Source organism: Diaporthe citri, assembly GCF_014595645.1.
Source record: "Diaporthe citri strain NFHF-8-4 chromosome Unknown scaffold_5, whole genome shotgun sequence".
NCBI classification, from domain to species: Eukaryota; Fungi; Ascomycota; class Sordariomycetes; order Diaporthales; family Diaporthaceae; genus Diaporthe; species Diaporthe citri.
Window position 1 is genome coordinate 4,832,392 of NW_025064850.1, and position 13,324 is coordinate 4,845,715.

The window sequence follows — 13,324 nt, forward strand, 5'->3', positions numbered from 1 at the left end:
GAGGCGCTAAATGACTGGGCAGTTGTGTGAGATTCTGGCATCTTTTCCGAATTTGCTATTCGATTCCGGGTCATCCAGATGCAATCTTGTCGCTGAATCGGTCGAAAGAAAGCTATTTCGCGGTGGCTTACACCAGAGACGGTTCCTTGGTTGCCACCTATAGACAAAGCCCGAAGCATCGCAACACCACTGGTTCAATGTTCACTTCTGCTTTTCCACCCATTCCTGGTGCTTTGCTTTCCACTCATCACGCCACCTAGTCAGTGGGGGCCTCCCTTCGATGGCATCCGACGCCCCCCAGAGCATCCGCTTGCGATCCTGCATCGACTGTTAGCCCGTATTCCTAGATGAAGAACCAACCAGCCTAGGCGGGGACCAAAAGTTTGGCCGAAAAGTCACTTACAAGCTCCTCAGTCACCTGTTCATCTGGGCAGAGAACCCAGAACTGGCCTTCAGCCATTTTCTTCTCTAGGTAGTCTACAACCTGGTCCGGCCACCACGCGCCGTCCGGCTTCTCCTTACCCGCTCCAGGCCGGTTGCCACTCAGGCCCGTGAACGTCCAGCCCGGCACGAGCAGGTGCACGGAGAGGTTCTTCTCGTCCCGCAGGTCGAAGGACAGGTGCTCGGCGATAGTCTTGACCGCGGACTTGGAGGCGTTGTAGGCCGGGTTTCCAGGAGGGTTGGTGATGCCCTGCTTGGAGCCCGTGATCACCACTGCGCTGGGGGAGCCGGAGGAGGCCGTCGACTTGACGCTGGGAAGGAAGGTACTTATGCCGTTGATCACGCCGAAGAGGTTGACGTCTACGACCTGACGGAAGGCGTCGGCCGAGTCCCAGGACGACTTGAGCCCGATGGCTGCATTGAGGGCAAGAAGGTTGACCTGCCCGTTGAAGTCCGTGTCGACCTTGCTCTTCAGCCTGGCCCAGTCGTCTGTCTTGCTGACGTCGACCTTAATCGTGCCGATGTCCCCGCCGACATTCTTCGGGGCCGCGCTGAGGGTCTCCTCGTCCCAATCAGCGACCAGCACCTTCATGCCGTAGTTGAAGCATCTCTTGGCGAGGGAGAGGCCAATTCCGGATGCGCCTCCCGTGATGACGGCCGTGTGGCCTGCCTTGAAAATTGATGCCATGACGAGATTATTTAGAGGCTGAATGCTGCTCAGTTCGATGGTTTGAAAGGGAACAAGTGTGCTGGGACTAAGTTGATGTTGGAGATTCTGTGACGTCGCTGAAATAGCCATGAAGCTCGGAGTTTAGTATATACCAAGGACCTAAGTCCGATACGACTCCATCACAATGGGAAACCTGAAGAACTCTCACTGACCGACTTCGGAGAAAATGTGCAGTGCACACGAAAGCAGTCTTAGCTTCGTGTTCTCTGACAAGTGTGACAGAATAAGTTCATGCTAGGTAGGGATGCAATTGAGAGTGCCTTTAGCAGGGGCTTGTCCATGTGAAGGCTTTCCACTAGGACGTACTTAAGAGCTTAGTCTTTGTGCATCTCACGGCGATTTTCAAGGTTTGCGCATCACCTACCATCTGGTTGGATAAATTCTCAATAGATTAATATACTCAGTCTTGATAGGCATTTCAAGTTTTGGAAGACCATGAATATTTACTTTGCAGTCTCCGTGCCGGTCATCAAACGCTTGGAATCCTACAAACCCTTACTCTCGGGGCTCGGGAAAAGATTCACAAAAGGAAGGTCTTTGAAATCCAGCAAGTGGCAAGACACTGTTCTCGCTCACAATTATTCCACAGAATTTAGACAACAACCACACGTAATACCATTCTCACCATGACATAGCAGTTGGTGTAGGTCTAATGTCTCATTTGACAAACACTAATTCACTCAGAACTCTGATTAACTATAGTCCGTGTCTCTACAAAGCTAAATCATCATCAGCATCCGCTGCATACCGTCCTCTCAAATCATTTCTCCGCGGCCTACGACGCAAGCCCCGACGTGACGGTGATGGCACACCCTCGGCGAATCGTACTCTCACGTCCCTCGCTGGCCTGTTATTACGCAAGATGCCTCGCGGTGGCTGCGACTGGTCGTTGTTCTGACCTCTCGGTTCGTCTGCCCTCCCGCCTTGACCCAAGTTCTGCGGTGGCTGCGGCTGTCGTTGTGCGTCTTGTTGGAAGCGTGCTCTAAGGTCATCTACCCCCGGAACACGATGCAAGGGTGGCGGTGGTGGGTTTGGCGGCAAGGGTACGACTCTGGCGTATATGACGTTTTGCAGCTGTGCTATGCGGTCCGAAATCACATTGTTCCACCACCAGTTGGAGGGGGCCGGCCGGGGCCTCTCGGGCGGTGCGGCGGCTTCTTGCTCCTGGTGTTCCTGCCTAAGGTTCTCCACTGGCGCGACACGACGCAGTTGGGGCTCCTCTGCCCTGTCCGCCTGGTTTGCTAGTCCGCCGATGCGCAACATTCCCGCCGCTTCTGTGAGACGATCCATGACATCTGTTCCGAGGGCGGCGAGGCCGGTCCGAGTACTTGCAGGAGCTTCAGGAGAGGGCTTTTTGCCAGCGCGGACATGGTGTCAGCTTGATCGATATTTCAGTGTAGGAGGGAACTCCTGGGGCTTGTTGCTTACAATAGGTGGTTGGCTGATATTCTCATCCGACCAGGCTCGGATCTCGTCTTGTCCCTCTCTGAAGTCTGGCTGAGTCTGCCTCCAACGGGCGTATCGTAGGAGCTCTCGCAGCGAGGGCCGGTCCGCTGGATCGGCCGCAAGGCAGCGAACCAATATCATCATGAGGGCGGTGTCGATGGGCGCCTCTAATGCGGTTGGATTTGTGAGCCAAATGCCGTAGGTATAGAAAGGATCCACTGATTGCCCATCAAAGTCCGTGACCCGGAATGGTGTCGGAAACAGTTCGGCCATTGCGTTGTGATCGTTCAGCGGGCCGATTGCTTGTGGAGGATCTGTCCACGCAGAGTGAGTGATGAGCATATGCATGCACTGCAAGCAGTCGGGTCAGCCTTATTGCTCACGCGAAGCCGTCCGGGGTAATATGGATCACTCACAACTCCGATGTGCCATACGTTGCTATGCCACCCGTAGTTGCCAGCTATCTTGGGCCGAGGGTTTGTAATTGCAGGCCATGTGTTTATATAATCCCACTCTTTGGTAAATTGTTCCTGGAAATGATGAATTCAGAACGCTAGATATCAAGCCAGGCATCAAGTGGGACAAAGTGCACTCACCGGCAGAAGGTACGGTGTTTTCCCACGCAGCCTTGTTCCCCAGGACGTGTTTCTGTTTAGCCTGGTGTTAGTAAGGACTTGGAAGTTCTGCTGGCAGTTCTTTGTGGAAAGTAAAAAGACAGAATTGCCTACTGTGAGTGATTTCGACGGTCTGAAGCTGGACGGGCCAACCCAAAATCGCCGACCTAGATAGAGACACTTAGCGGCTCCGCCGTCGCGAAATATTTTGGTCATGAGGCGGCTATCTAGTTGCTAACCTTGAAGACTGGTACTTGGGCGTGCTCATCATTGTCAAAGTCCCCGATCATCACTTGGCATCAAACTCAAGTCAGTCTTTGAACTGGGCTCCGGATTTAGGATGTAATTAAGTCACCTACCGTTTTGAGGATCAAGATCAAAATGAACAAGGTTATAAGCGAGATACCTCAGGGCCTCTTCCGAGCCTGGGGGCATCAACTCATCCTGATCATCTGTCCCTTCAGGCTCAACCCACCTGTCTTCGCCCGTGTTTGCGTCCTTTGCATGTCTTGGTGGGTGCGCCATTGCGATACAGGCTTTGACGACTGCTGACACCGTGAGTGACCGCGTCGAGTCTGAACGACGAGTGGGATGCCGGCCCGAGCGTGTATAGCACACTTACGGCAAATAAATATTTTCCACAGGACCTGGTTTGGGATGATCGTCCCAACGCGTCCAATCCGCGCCAAAAAGCGAAACATGTCTCCGTTCTTCATATATTCAATGCACATGATTTCCAAAGAATCATCAAGCTGCTGCCAGCTCTCGATATCTTCCGTTTCGTCAGACCCGTCGTCTTTAGGCACCATTATGTCTCCGTTGAAACGCAGCAGCTGAACAGTATGCTTGGCTCGCTTCACGGTCTGTTCCACAACATTAAATGCGGGAACGTTAGAGATCTGTACCAGGATTCTATTAGGATGGGCCTCCGTCGTGACGTACCAGTGTTGTCCCCTTCTCTCGCTCCAAGACACCCCCCTCCAACGCAGTTGACTTGATCACGACCCTCTTCCATTCCCTCCTGTTGTTGATTTCCCAGAGGCTCACCATTCCTTGGCCGCCACTACCAAGGACTTTGACCAGTCTGGCATCAAGCCCCTTGCTGCGGAGCAATCTGCGGACGCGCCCAGCTCCGACTTGTAAGGGTATGTCCTCGTCCACATTTTGCGCTTGCAATCTCTTGCGCCAAAACCTTTTCCAGTTTTGAGCCTGTAAGGTGACCATCTCTTGATTTCCGCGGCTGGCAAGCTGGTTCCAAGGCCATCCTCTGCGCACAGGGCGGTTACGTTCAGCTAGGAGATCGTTCGGGTCGGCGTTCATTTCCGCCGCCACTCTTTGCATTACCACATCAGGGTATACACGTCTTATGCCCTGTCTATAATCGCCGAAAAGCGTCGCCATGTCCCGCTGGAGGTTGCGAAATGTCAGCACGCGCCGACGCGTCTCGGCCTCATCCATTTTTGCTGATATTGACTGGTGCTGTAATCAAGATGATCCGATATTTTCCCAAGTGTGCCAGTTCGAGAACCCGCTCCGGCCGGGAACTTTGCCTTTCACGACCGGGAAGAGACGTTTTTACAAAGTCCTGTGTACGAGCCGCCCAGTTGTCCGCAAGCGGTAGCTGTGTCCATTGACAAAGGGCCAATGACAGCCCTGACGGCCACGGAAACCTGACAACTACTTGTGCCCATGTTGGAACAATCATCTCGAAAGTTTTCTCAGTAGCTCTCCTCAGAATTGAATGGCTGGATCTGATCGCTTTGTTAGGTTGCAAATCAAGGAGTCATACAATAGGGAAGTCCAAGGCATGTCGAACAGGGCCTCGTCATCATGGCAGGTACTTCCTGAAGAGTCTTTGTCTATCCAACATGACGAGTCGAACACCAGACAGCTTGAGGGCCTGTGTAGCCCTTGGCATCCAAAAATAGAGGATCGAACCCGTTCTAACCCAAGACAACCTTACTCGATCTTCTCTCTTGGATTCACGGTATCACAGGGTGCAGCTGGTCAGCAGACCAGGACATACGTGAGAACGCTCCACCGCCTTGAATACAGCGTGTTCCGTCTCTATCTTCGGGATTTAGCATGGCGAATGGGTGACTGGTAATGAATCGACAGTCTGCAGCCTGTATATGCAACTCCGGTGAAAAACTTGAATTTGGATTCCACAACATTGTGTGTGGCCCAGCAAACCTCTAGAATTGTCCTCTGCTGTCTGTCGACTCTCTCCACTTGGCACGTCAGCATCTAATTTTGCAAGCATTTTCTTTCGGCCTCCCCTTTTGGGCGACTAGTTGCATTCCAACACCACCTTTCTCACGCCTACTGTATTCTTTGAGGCTCCGCCTCTTAATAAGTGGGGGGCGACAGCAGCTCTGCCAAGCGTAAGCCTCTTCCTGACAGGGTTGCACTATTTGCCAGCCAACACGCCTGCCTACCTCCTCGAACAGCCAATTGCGGCACGGCATATCACGCCTTTGACTGCAGCATTTAGCCGTGGGGTGTATGTGGTGCAGAAGTAACGAATGGCAGCATAGACTGTTACACCAGCGAATCCATTATGAACCCACTATCTGCGGCAGGCTTTCGGTGATCTCCTCGAGCTGAAGGCAACTACTCTGTTGGTTGCAATCTTTTCTGTGATGCCGTGGCGGGTAGATAGCCGGGACCGTCGAACTCAAAAAGCCAAGAGCACTCACATATTTTTGTTGTCCTTGACAAGGCTCTCTAGTCTCTCACTGAATGCTTCATGTTCTTTGCAAATATTTCTTTTCCCAGCATCGCAACTTATCTTCGATATGGAGCATCATCAACAGTATCAACGGCCTTATCAGGCACAGCCACAACACACCCGATATCCAAGCGACGGTAGCGACGAAACTGTCTTTGGCGGCTTCACGAACTATGACCCTGCAGCCGTCTTTCTCACGTCAGAGTACTCTGCTCCCAAAGCCAACAATGTCACCGAGCAGACCGTGAGGGCGGTTGGTGCGCCAGAGACGGAATTTCCAGCCCAACATGCAGCCTGGAATTCTGACCACAAGTCGACTGATTCCAAGGCGGAAACAGGCTGTCCTCTTTAGGGAAGCCGAGAAACATCAAAGTTCCCAAGAAGACAGGGGGTTGGACATGGGAGATAGTCGCCATGCTGCTCGCAGTTGGGGCAGTCGCAAGTGTCATCGCCCTCCTCGCCCGTTACGATGGCAGGCCACTGCCAAGCTGGCCGTACGAGATCACACTGAACGCGTTGATTGCGGTCCTGACGACGGTAGCCAACGCGTCCATGGCATTCCCCGTATCTAGCGGGTTAGGTCAGCTGAAATGGGAGAGGATGAAGAAAGGATATGCACCGCTAGCGGACATGGAGGTCCTCGACGATGCAAGCCGGGGGGCTTGGGGGGCTGTCAATATGCTACGTAGGCTCCGTGGTGGGTAAGTCAAGTCCTCTCAATACTGGAAGCCATCTCGTTGAACAAGTTCATTCTGCTCACACTGCGCAGGGTGTTCGGCTCATTAGGCGCAGTTGCCGTGGTAGTGGCCCTCTTCCTGTCTCCCTTTGCGCAACAGGTCATCATATATCGCACATTGCCACAGGAGTCAGAGACGGGCGCAACCAACTATCGAGCGATGAATTTCACGGTGGCCTTGCCGAGTCTTGACTCAGCCGTGCCATTCGTTCCGGTCCTCCCCATCAAGTCCGCCGTCTACAATGGACTATTTGCTGAGAACAACAAACCTTGGACAAGCCTCCCTGTCAGCTGTGAGACTGGCAACTGCACGTGGGAGCCCTTCGATACTCTCGCGGTCTGCAACTCCTGCGTGGACATGACACCATATCTCCAGCGTGACTGTACCTCCGATGATGAGGAATGCGGGTGGAAGCTGTTGTCCGGGCCTGTCTCGAACAAAAGCGACGTCTTCAGCATGCATGACATCCCAGGTGAGTATCCTCTGATAACTGGGTGATGGCCTTTTCTGACATGGAGCTGTAGTTTCCCTCGACAGATGGTGGAGCACCTTGGTCGACCATCATGAAGTTGACGTTCATGGGAACCGAGAGCAGCACCGCTGAGGCAGGAAATGTCCAGCCCTGGGCTCGTCAATGCACTCTCTCTGCGTGTGTGCAGACAATTCAATCTCACATCATACATGGAAACCTGGTGGAGAACGTCACGCACAGAGTCGAAAACAACACGGTCATGTCATCCAGCAGGGCCATCACAGACCTGGCCCCTATCGTCGTCACAGCCGACGCAGAATATAACACTTCCTCCCCGGCCGCTCCATATGTCCTTTCTGCCGAGGCAATGTTGGGCATGCAGTCATGGTTTGCACAGCTCTTCGCCAACGGGTCTGCCACCCGGACCGACTCCGTCATCAACACGACCTTGACTTCCGCTGCCAACGCACCGATCGCCGTCAACCTCACCGTCGGAATCTCGTCCGGTGCCACCTTTTTCGACACAGACATCGTGCAAGCCTTCTACTGGAACTACTACGAGTACCCGTCCGGGCTCGACATGCTCATGAACGACCTGAGCGTATCCCTGACTGTCGCTTTCCGCAGCCTCTGGGGGGCCGAGGCTGTCAACGGAACTGCTTTCACGAACGAATCGTTCGTGTATGTCCGCTGGGGCTTCATAACGCCCCTCATTCTGTCAGTTGCGTTGACTGCAGGCTTCTTAGCTCAGGCGATCTACCGCAGCTGGAGATGCGGTGCCAAGTTGTGGAAGAGCAGCTTGCTAGCCGTTTTGTTCCACGGTCTCGAAGACGACGTGAGGGAGAGATTTGTTGATGTTGGTGAGTTTGGGTTACAGCGGCTCATTGCCAGAGATGTTAAAGTAAGACTGGATGAGGACGTTGCGGCTGGAGGCCTGCTGAGGGCCGAACGCATGTATTAAACTTGCATGGTCGTTAGAGAGCGAGACTATACTACTTGGCGAGCCCGAATTTCACGAATTTAATGATGGAATCCAAAGTATCAGTTTGATATCTGGCGAGAAATGATATAGACTTGGCCGTCTGTTACGAATATTTCTGAAAAGGGGTCTTTTGGTAGTGATTTGTGCCCCCAACTTGCATAATTGAGGTCTGCTATGCCTTATCTCCTCGGGCTGCCCGTCAATATTTGGATTCCCATTCACGTAAAAAAAACCTTAGGAATCAAGTTTGAAACTTAATCAAACCTTCCAAGTCGATCCGAAGTGCCATCTATCAATGGAGGTAGTGCAAGCATTGCACATCAATATTGAGATCCGCGGTGGACACATGAACTGATCTCGCCAAATTCACGACCTCGTGTGAGCTACAGCAATAATTGAGAGTCAGAGGCATATACGAAATGGTTTATTGAATGCTTTTGCGTGTAATTTACCATGTTGGTGAACTAAGCTGTCACGGGTCCAATTCCATAGATCTTCACGTTGGAGACTGAAAGCCCCTTACGGCAGTTAGTGGGAATCAAACCCCATGAGTGAATAACGAGAGTCTACTGATGAACATGAGGCAAAGTCAAATCAGGTATTGGCCTCTGAAACTAGTCGATAACCATGGGACAAATCAGAACAAGTGTTGGCTTCTGCTGATACACCAATGCTACTCGGTCGTCCAGGGAGCAATGGTGATAAATAAAAAGATGTTTCCCTTACTGTTCAGTTGAAAAGAGCACTTTAGAGAATACTGGCACATACTTGGCCCTATCTGACAAAACCTCGAGATACCAAGCTCATGCCTACTTCGGTTTGACCAGCGGAAGCAACAATCCAATTTTGATCTCGAGCCTGCCCACACGGGATGGGGAGTGAGGTCTCACAAGACACACCCAAGAATTCCAACAGAGTATTTCTCAGCTCCAGAGGGAGAGCGAGGAGATACCAAAACAATGGGATGCCGCGGTAGCAAGGAAGAGCGTCCGGAGACTTCAGTCAGTACCATTAGAACTCCTGCGCAGCTGGGATATAGGGCTCTACCAATCGGGGACAGGTCACCAGACGCTATGTATTGCTTCTACGAGTTCAAACTCCGGCTTGCGGCCAATGAACAACGCATAACGGTCGCAAGGCTCGGTATCTCACTGTATCCCGACGAAGAAGATCTACTCATTATCGATCTCATCGCCACCGGCCAGGACCCCCGCGGTGACCGTCCTCAATCGGGCGACATCTTCCTGAGCTTTTGGAGGCATGTCGTCGGCCGAGGCATTTCTCACATAAGAAGACTGCAGTTCTCAGACGTGTATGAGAGGGGCCTAACCAGTCTCAACGGTCAAATTTGCACGCTGCTACATGTGCATTCGCTCCTACAAGATTGCCCTACGGTTCTCCGCTCGGGGAGGACAGAAGGAGAACGAGCGGCATTTGAGATCTTGAAAAGCACTCCATTCTCGAAAGTGACGATACGCATGATATCGAGATGTCCACAGTTGGCGGGTCGACGCCTCGAGATCGTAAGATTTGATTATATGCAACCACCAGGCTATAACCCGAGGGACCTTTACGATTTCATGATTACCCTCGGACGATGAGCGATCACAACAGCTAGGGCACTCGCTGTCTTCTTTGAGCAGATGATGGAGCTCTGATCAATAGAAGTCTCCCCTTCTTACAGTTCCTCGCCATATGATTGAGCATAAGGCACAATCCTACCTATTTGTTCATGCCAGACATCTATCTGGTGGCTACCTCGACCGCTCCAAATGAACAGCTTGATATGGTCATGAGGCCTCTATTGTGAGCCGGCTCGAAGTGCCCGCCTTAATGCACTCAACAGTATGATTTGTGAAGTCTTCAGTGCTAGCAGAACTGCCACTCTGCCTCTCACGTGTGGCCGGATTACTCAAGTAGGGCCTCACTGTACAGATGAGTAGGGCAAGTCAGGCGGATATAGACAAGGTGCTCGCACTAGCTGGATTTAAAGTGGACAAGAGCTGACATGCAGCCTGGCAGCCTGAATTCTCTCTGGGTATTTGACGCTGTGCAAAGCAAATTGTGGTGTCTGACTTGGCGCCCCCAATCAAATAGCCTGTTACATTAATTTCAATCTCACCATGCGCAGCGGCTTGCAGTGGACTATGTCGGATTCGGTGAACGTCCCCCTATTGTACGTTCCGACCGATTGCCATCTAGACTACCAGGCCCCAGCTACACTCACATTGTGGAAGAAAATTGCCTCCGAAAGATCGAAAGGTACGTTGACATTGTTTACATATCTCTGTACTACTACTACCAATACGTCTTTCACATTTTCAACTGATTCTTGTCTATGTTGGTGGACTTCTATAATCTTGGCATCCACGCGTATGCAAGAGCGTTAGATTCTTTCTACTTCAGTGCTGCTCAAGGGGCCAAGCGAAGTGATATTTTCGTTCATGAGTGCCCCACAGACGTAAATCCTCAGCAATTACCACTAGCCTAGGTGTTTCTCGCCCCCGACTAGACATCATGTCAGTCTCGTCTTCTTCCTCTCGTGTGGCCTTCTGCCTGCTCGGGTCATTGCTCGTCATCCAGGTCCATTCGTCGGAGGCTGCTACCTACCAGGGGGAGGGGGGGGTCTTTGTATGGGTCACGCAATGTAATCATGTTTTGATATCTAAACAAAATTTTGAAAATATAATATAATACTAGCGAAATGCTATTAAAATACTATCAGAACCAAAATATATTAAGCCTTAGTTATCATATTAATATTAACTCTATATTAATATTAATAGCATATTAATATTAACTTTATATTAACTAACTTTTTATATTAAAAGCTTTGATTTAAACCTTATTAACTCCAAACCTAATTCTATTTTTAAATATTTCCATAGTTTTATAAATCCTTCCATAATAAATAGTTAAGCTAATAAAAAATAAATAAGTAGTTAAGTTAGGAATAAGGGAAAAAAAGAGTTTTTTTTTTACCCCTATATTAAGAGTTAACATAATGTTAAGGTTAATATAATGTTAAGGTTAACATAATATTAAGGTTAATATAATATCACAATATATCAGGAATGTTTACATATTAATAACATATAAATAATGCAATGTATACACAAAAAAAGCATGTCAGAACCTTAATTGCATATCACTATTATGTCGCTATTCCATTAACATCGTGGTGTGATGTTGACAAAAACCCCCCCTCCCCCTGGTAGGTATTGCAGATATTCAACCTGCTGTCGCCGTCGTTGCCGAGACGGAGGCAGCCGGCGCGCCTCTCCAGAATGCAGAAAGGCAACAGCTGACCGACGATGTGGTTAATCGCATCTCGAGTGATAAGTCTACAGCCGAATGCGCCTCCTATTTCGCGTTCGGGGACAGTCCCGTCTCCAACGCGAACAACCGCAGCGCAGCTGCACCTTGCAAGTCCTACCCTGGCGACTCGGACTGGCCATCCGATGCTGTGTGGGATGTATTCGACCATCTTCTCGGCAAGGCCCTGATCCCGACCAGACCTTTGGGTGCTCCTTGTTACGACTCCGGATGGGGTGAGAAAGACGAGACCGAGTGCGCCAACATCATCGAGAACTCCACCAACGCCGACTTCCTCAGCGCCGATCCTACCGCCAACTACTGGCCCATCTTCGAAGGCCGCACCTGTCAGCCCAATAATGATACTTCCGGATCGCAATGCACCATCGGCGGCTATCCAGAGTATGCGGTCAGGGTCACCAACGTTGCGCAAGTGCAGCTCGCTGTCAACTTGGCGCGTGCCGCTAATTTGCGCCTGGTCATCAAGAATACCGGGCACTGCTACCTTGGGAAGTCTCTGGGAGCAGGTGCTCTGGGCTTGTGGATGCACAATATGAAGGATGTCGACTTCTTGCCCGACTACAAGGGCCCCGGATACTCTGGTCCGGCGTTGAAGTTGGCTGCGGGAGTGAGTGTGAGAGAAGTGTATGAGGCTGCAGAAAAGCATGGCGTTACGGTCCTGGGAGCCGTCTCTTGGGTAAATGCCTCCTCAAATATTCGAACATCAAGATTCGACACTAACAATCTACCAGAGTGTGGGATATGCCGGTGGCATGATCACAGGCGGAGGCCAGAATCCGCTCGCTGGCATATTTGGCATGGCTGCTGACCACGTCGTCGCTTTCCAAGTTGTGACTGCCGACGGACGTCTGCAGACTGTTTCCGAGGCTGAGAACCCTGACTTGTTCTGGGCTCTCCGTGGCGGAGGCGGCGGTACATTCGGTGTAATCGCGTCGGTCATCATCCGCGCACACCCCAAGATGAACGTGGTCACCGCAAAGTGGACGCTCGATACTTCTAACAACGACGTCGACCAGTTTTGGAAGGGCGTCAGGAAATTCTATGACGAGTTCCTCAACTGGACCGACGCTGGTCTTTACTCATTCTACATCATGTGGCCAACTCCACAGCTCAGCATGAACTACATGTTTGCGCCAAACCATACTCTAGAATCATATAACAAGGTCGTTGCCCCCTTCTTCGAATACTTGGAGGCGGGAAATATCTCGCTATCAGTATCGCACCAAGCCACACCACACCCGTCTTTCTATTCGGCGTATCAGGCGACCTGGGGCGCAAATAGTTTCCCCATCGGCGTCGACACTTCTCTCCCCGCAAATCGCCTCGTGTCCCGCCGCAACTTCGTTGAGAAACACGAGGAGACGTACGCCCTGATCAAGGCGCACGTTTCCGCTGGCAAGCACTTCCTGGGCTACCACAACGCACCCAGCAACGCGGGCCCGGCCACGGCAAACCGGGACAGTGCCGTGAACCCCGTCTTCCGAGAACTGGTCTTCTTCCTCGTCACCTCCTCAAACCGCTCGGCTGATCACTCGACCCCGGCGGCTTTGGCTTCCCAGAACAAGTACCTTCAGGAGGAGGTCCTCCAGCCGTGGCGCGAACTTGCCCCGGTCTCTGAGGGTGGCGGGGCGTACCTCAATGAGGCCAGTGTTGAGGAGGCAGACTGGCAGGAGAGTTTCTATGGAGGGCACTACCCCAGGCTGAGCGAAATCAAGCGCAAGTGGGATCCCAACGATGTCTTTTATGCCGTGACTGCTGTGGGTAGTGAGAGGTGGACGGTGCAGGACGGAGATCAGGGTGTACAGACGCAGAATGGAAGGCTCTGCCGTGTCTAG

At 51.6% G+C, this 13,324-nt stretch overlaps 4 protein-coding genes across 4 annotated transcripts; 2 read left to right on the forward strand and 2 right to left on the reverse strand.

The window, feature by feature from the left end:
* Positions 1-201: 201 nt before the first annotated feature.
* INS49_011861 (uncharacterized protein) lies at positions 202-1,129 on the reverse strand (the record flags this gene model as incomplete). Its single annotated transcript, XM_043172569.1, has 2 exons — positions 202-318; positions 404-1,129. 2 exons carry the CDS (start codon positions 1,127-1,129, stop codon positions 202-204), a joined length of 843 nt encoding a protein of 280 aa, XP_043024314.1.
* Positions 1,130-1,882: 753 nt separating this feature from the next.
* INS49_011862 (uncharacterized protein) lies at positions 1,883-4,689 on the reverse strand (the record flags this gene model as incomplete). The annotated part of the gene is made up of 8 exons (XM_043172570.1): positions 1,883-1,890; positions 1,951-2,521; positions 2,600-2,968; positions 3,034-3,081; positions 3,214-3,265; positions 3,707-3,806; positions 3,854-4,094; positions 4,174-4,689. 8 exons carry the CDS (start codon positions 4,687-4,689, stop codon positions 1,883-1,885), a joined length of 1,905 nt encoding a protein of 634 aa, XP_043024315.1.
* A 1,687-nt stretch (positions 4,690-6,376) lies between these two features.
* On the forward strand, positions 6,377-8,132 carry INS49_011863 (uncharacterized protein; the record flags this gene model as incomplete). Its single annotated transcript, XM_043172571.1, has 3 exons — positions 6,377-6,663; positions 6,732-7,171; positions 7,237-8,132. The coding sequence occupies 3 exons, from the start codon at positions 6,377-6,379 to the stop codon at positions 8,130-8,132; spliced, it is 1,623 nt and encodes a 540-aa protein (XP_043024316.1).
* A 3,207-nt stretch (positions 8,133-11,339) lies between these two features.
* On the forward strand, positions 11,340-13,324 carry INS49_011864 (uncharacterized protein; the record flags this gene model as incomplete). The annotated part of the gene is made up of 3 exons (XM_043172572.1): positions 11,340-11,367; positions 11,447-12,165; positions 12,221-13,324. 3 exons carry the CDS (start codon positions 11,340-11,342, stop codon positions 13,322-13,324), a joined length of 1,851 nt encoding a protein of 616 aa, XP_043024317.1.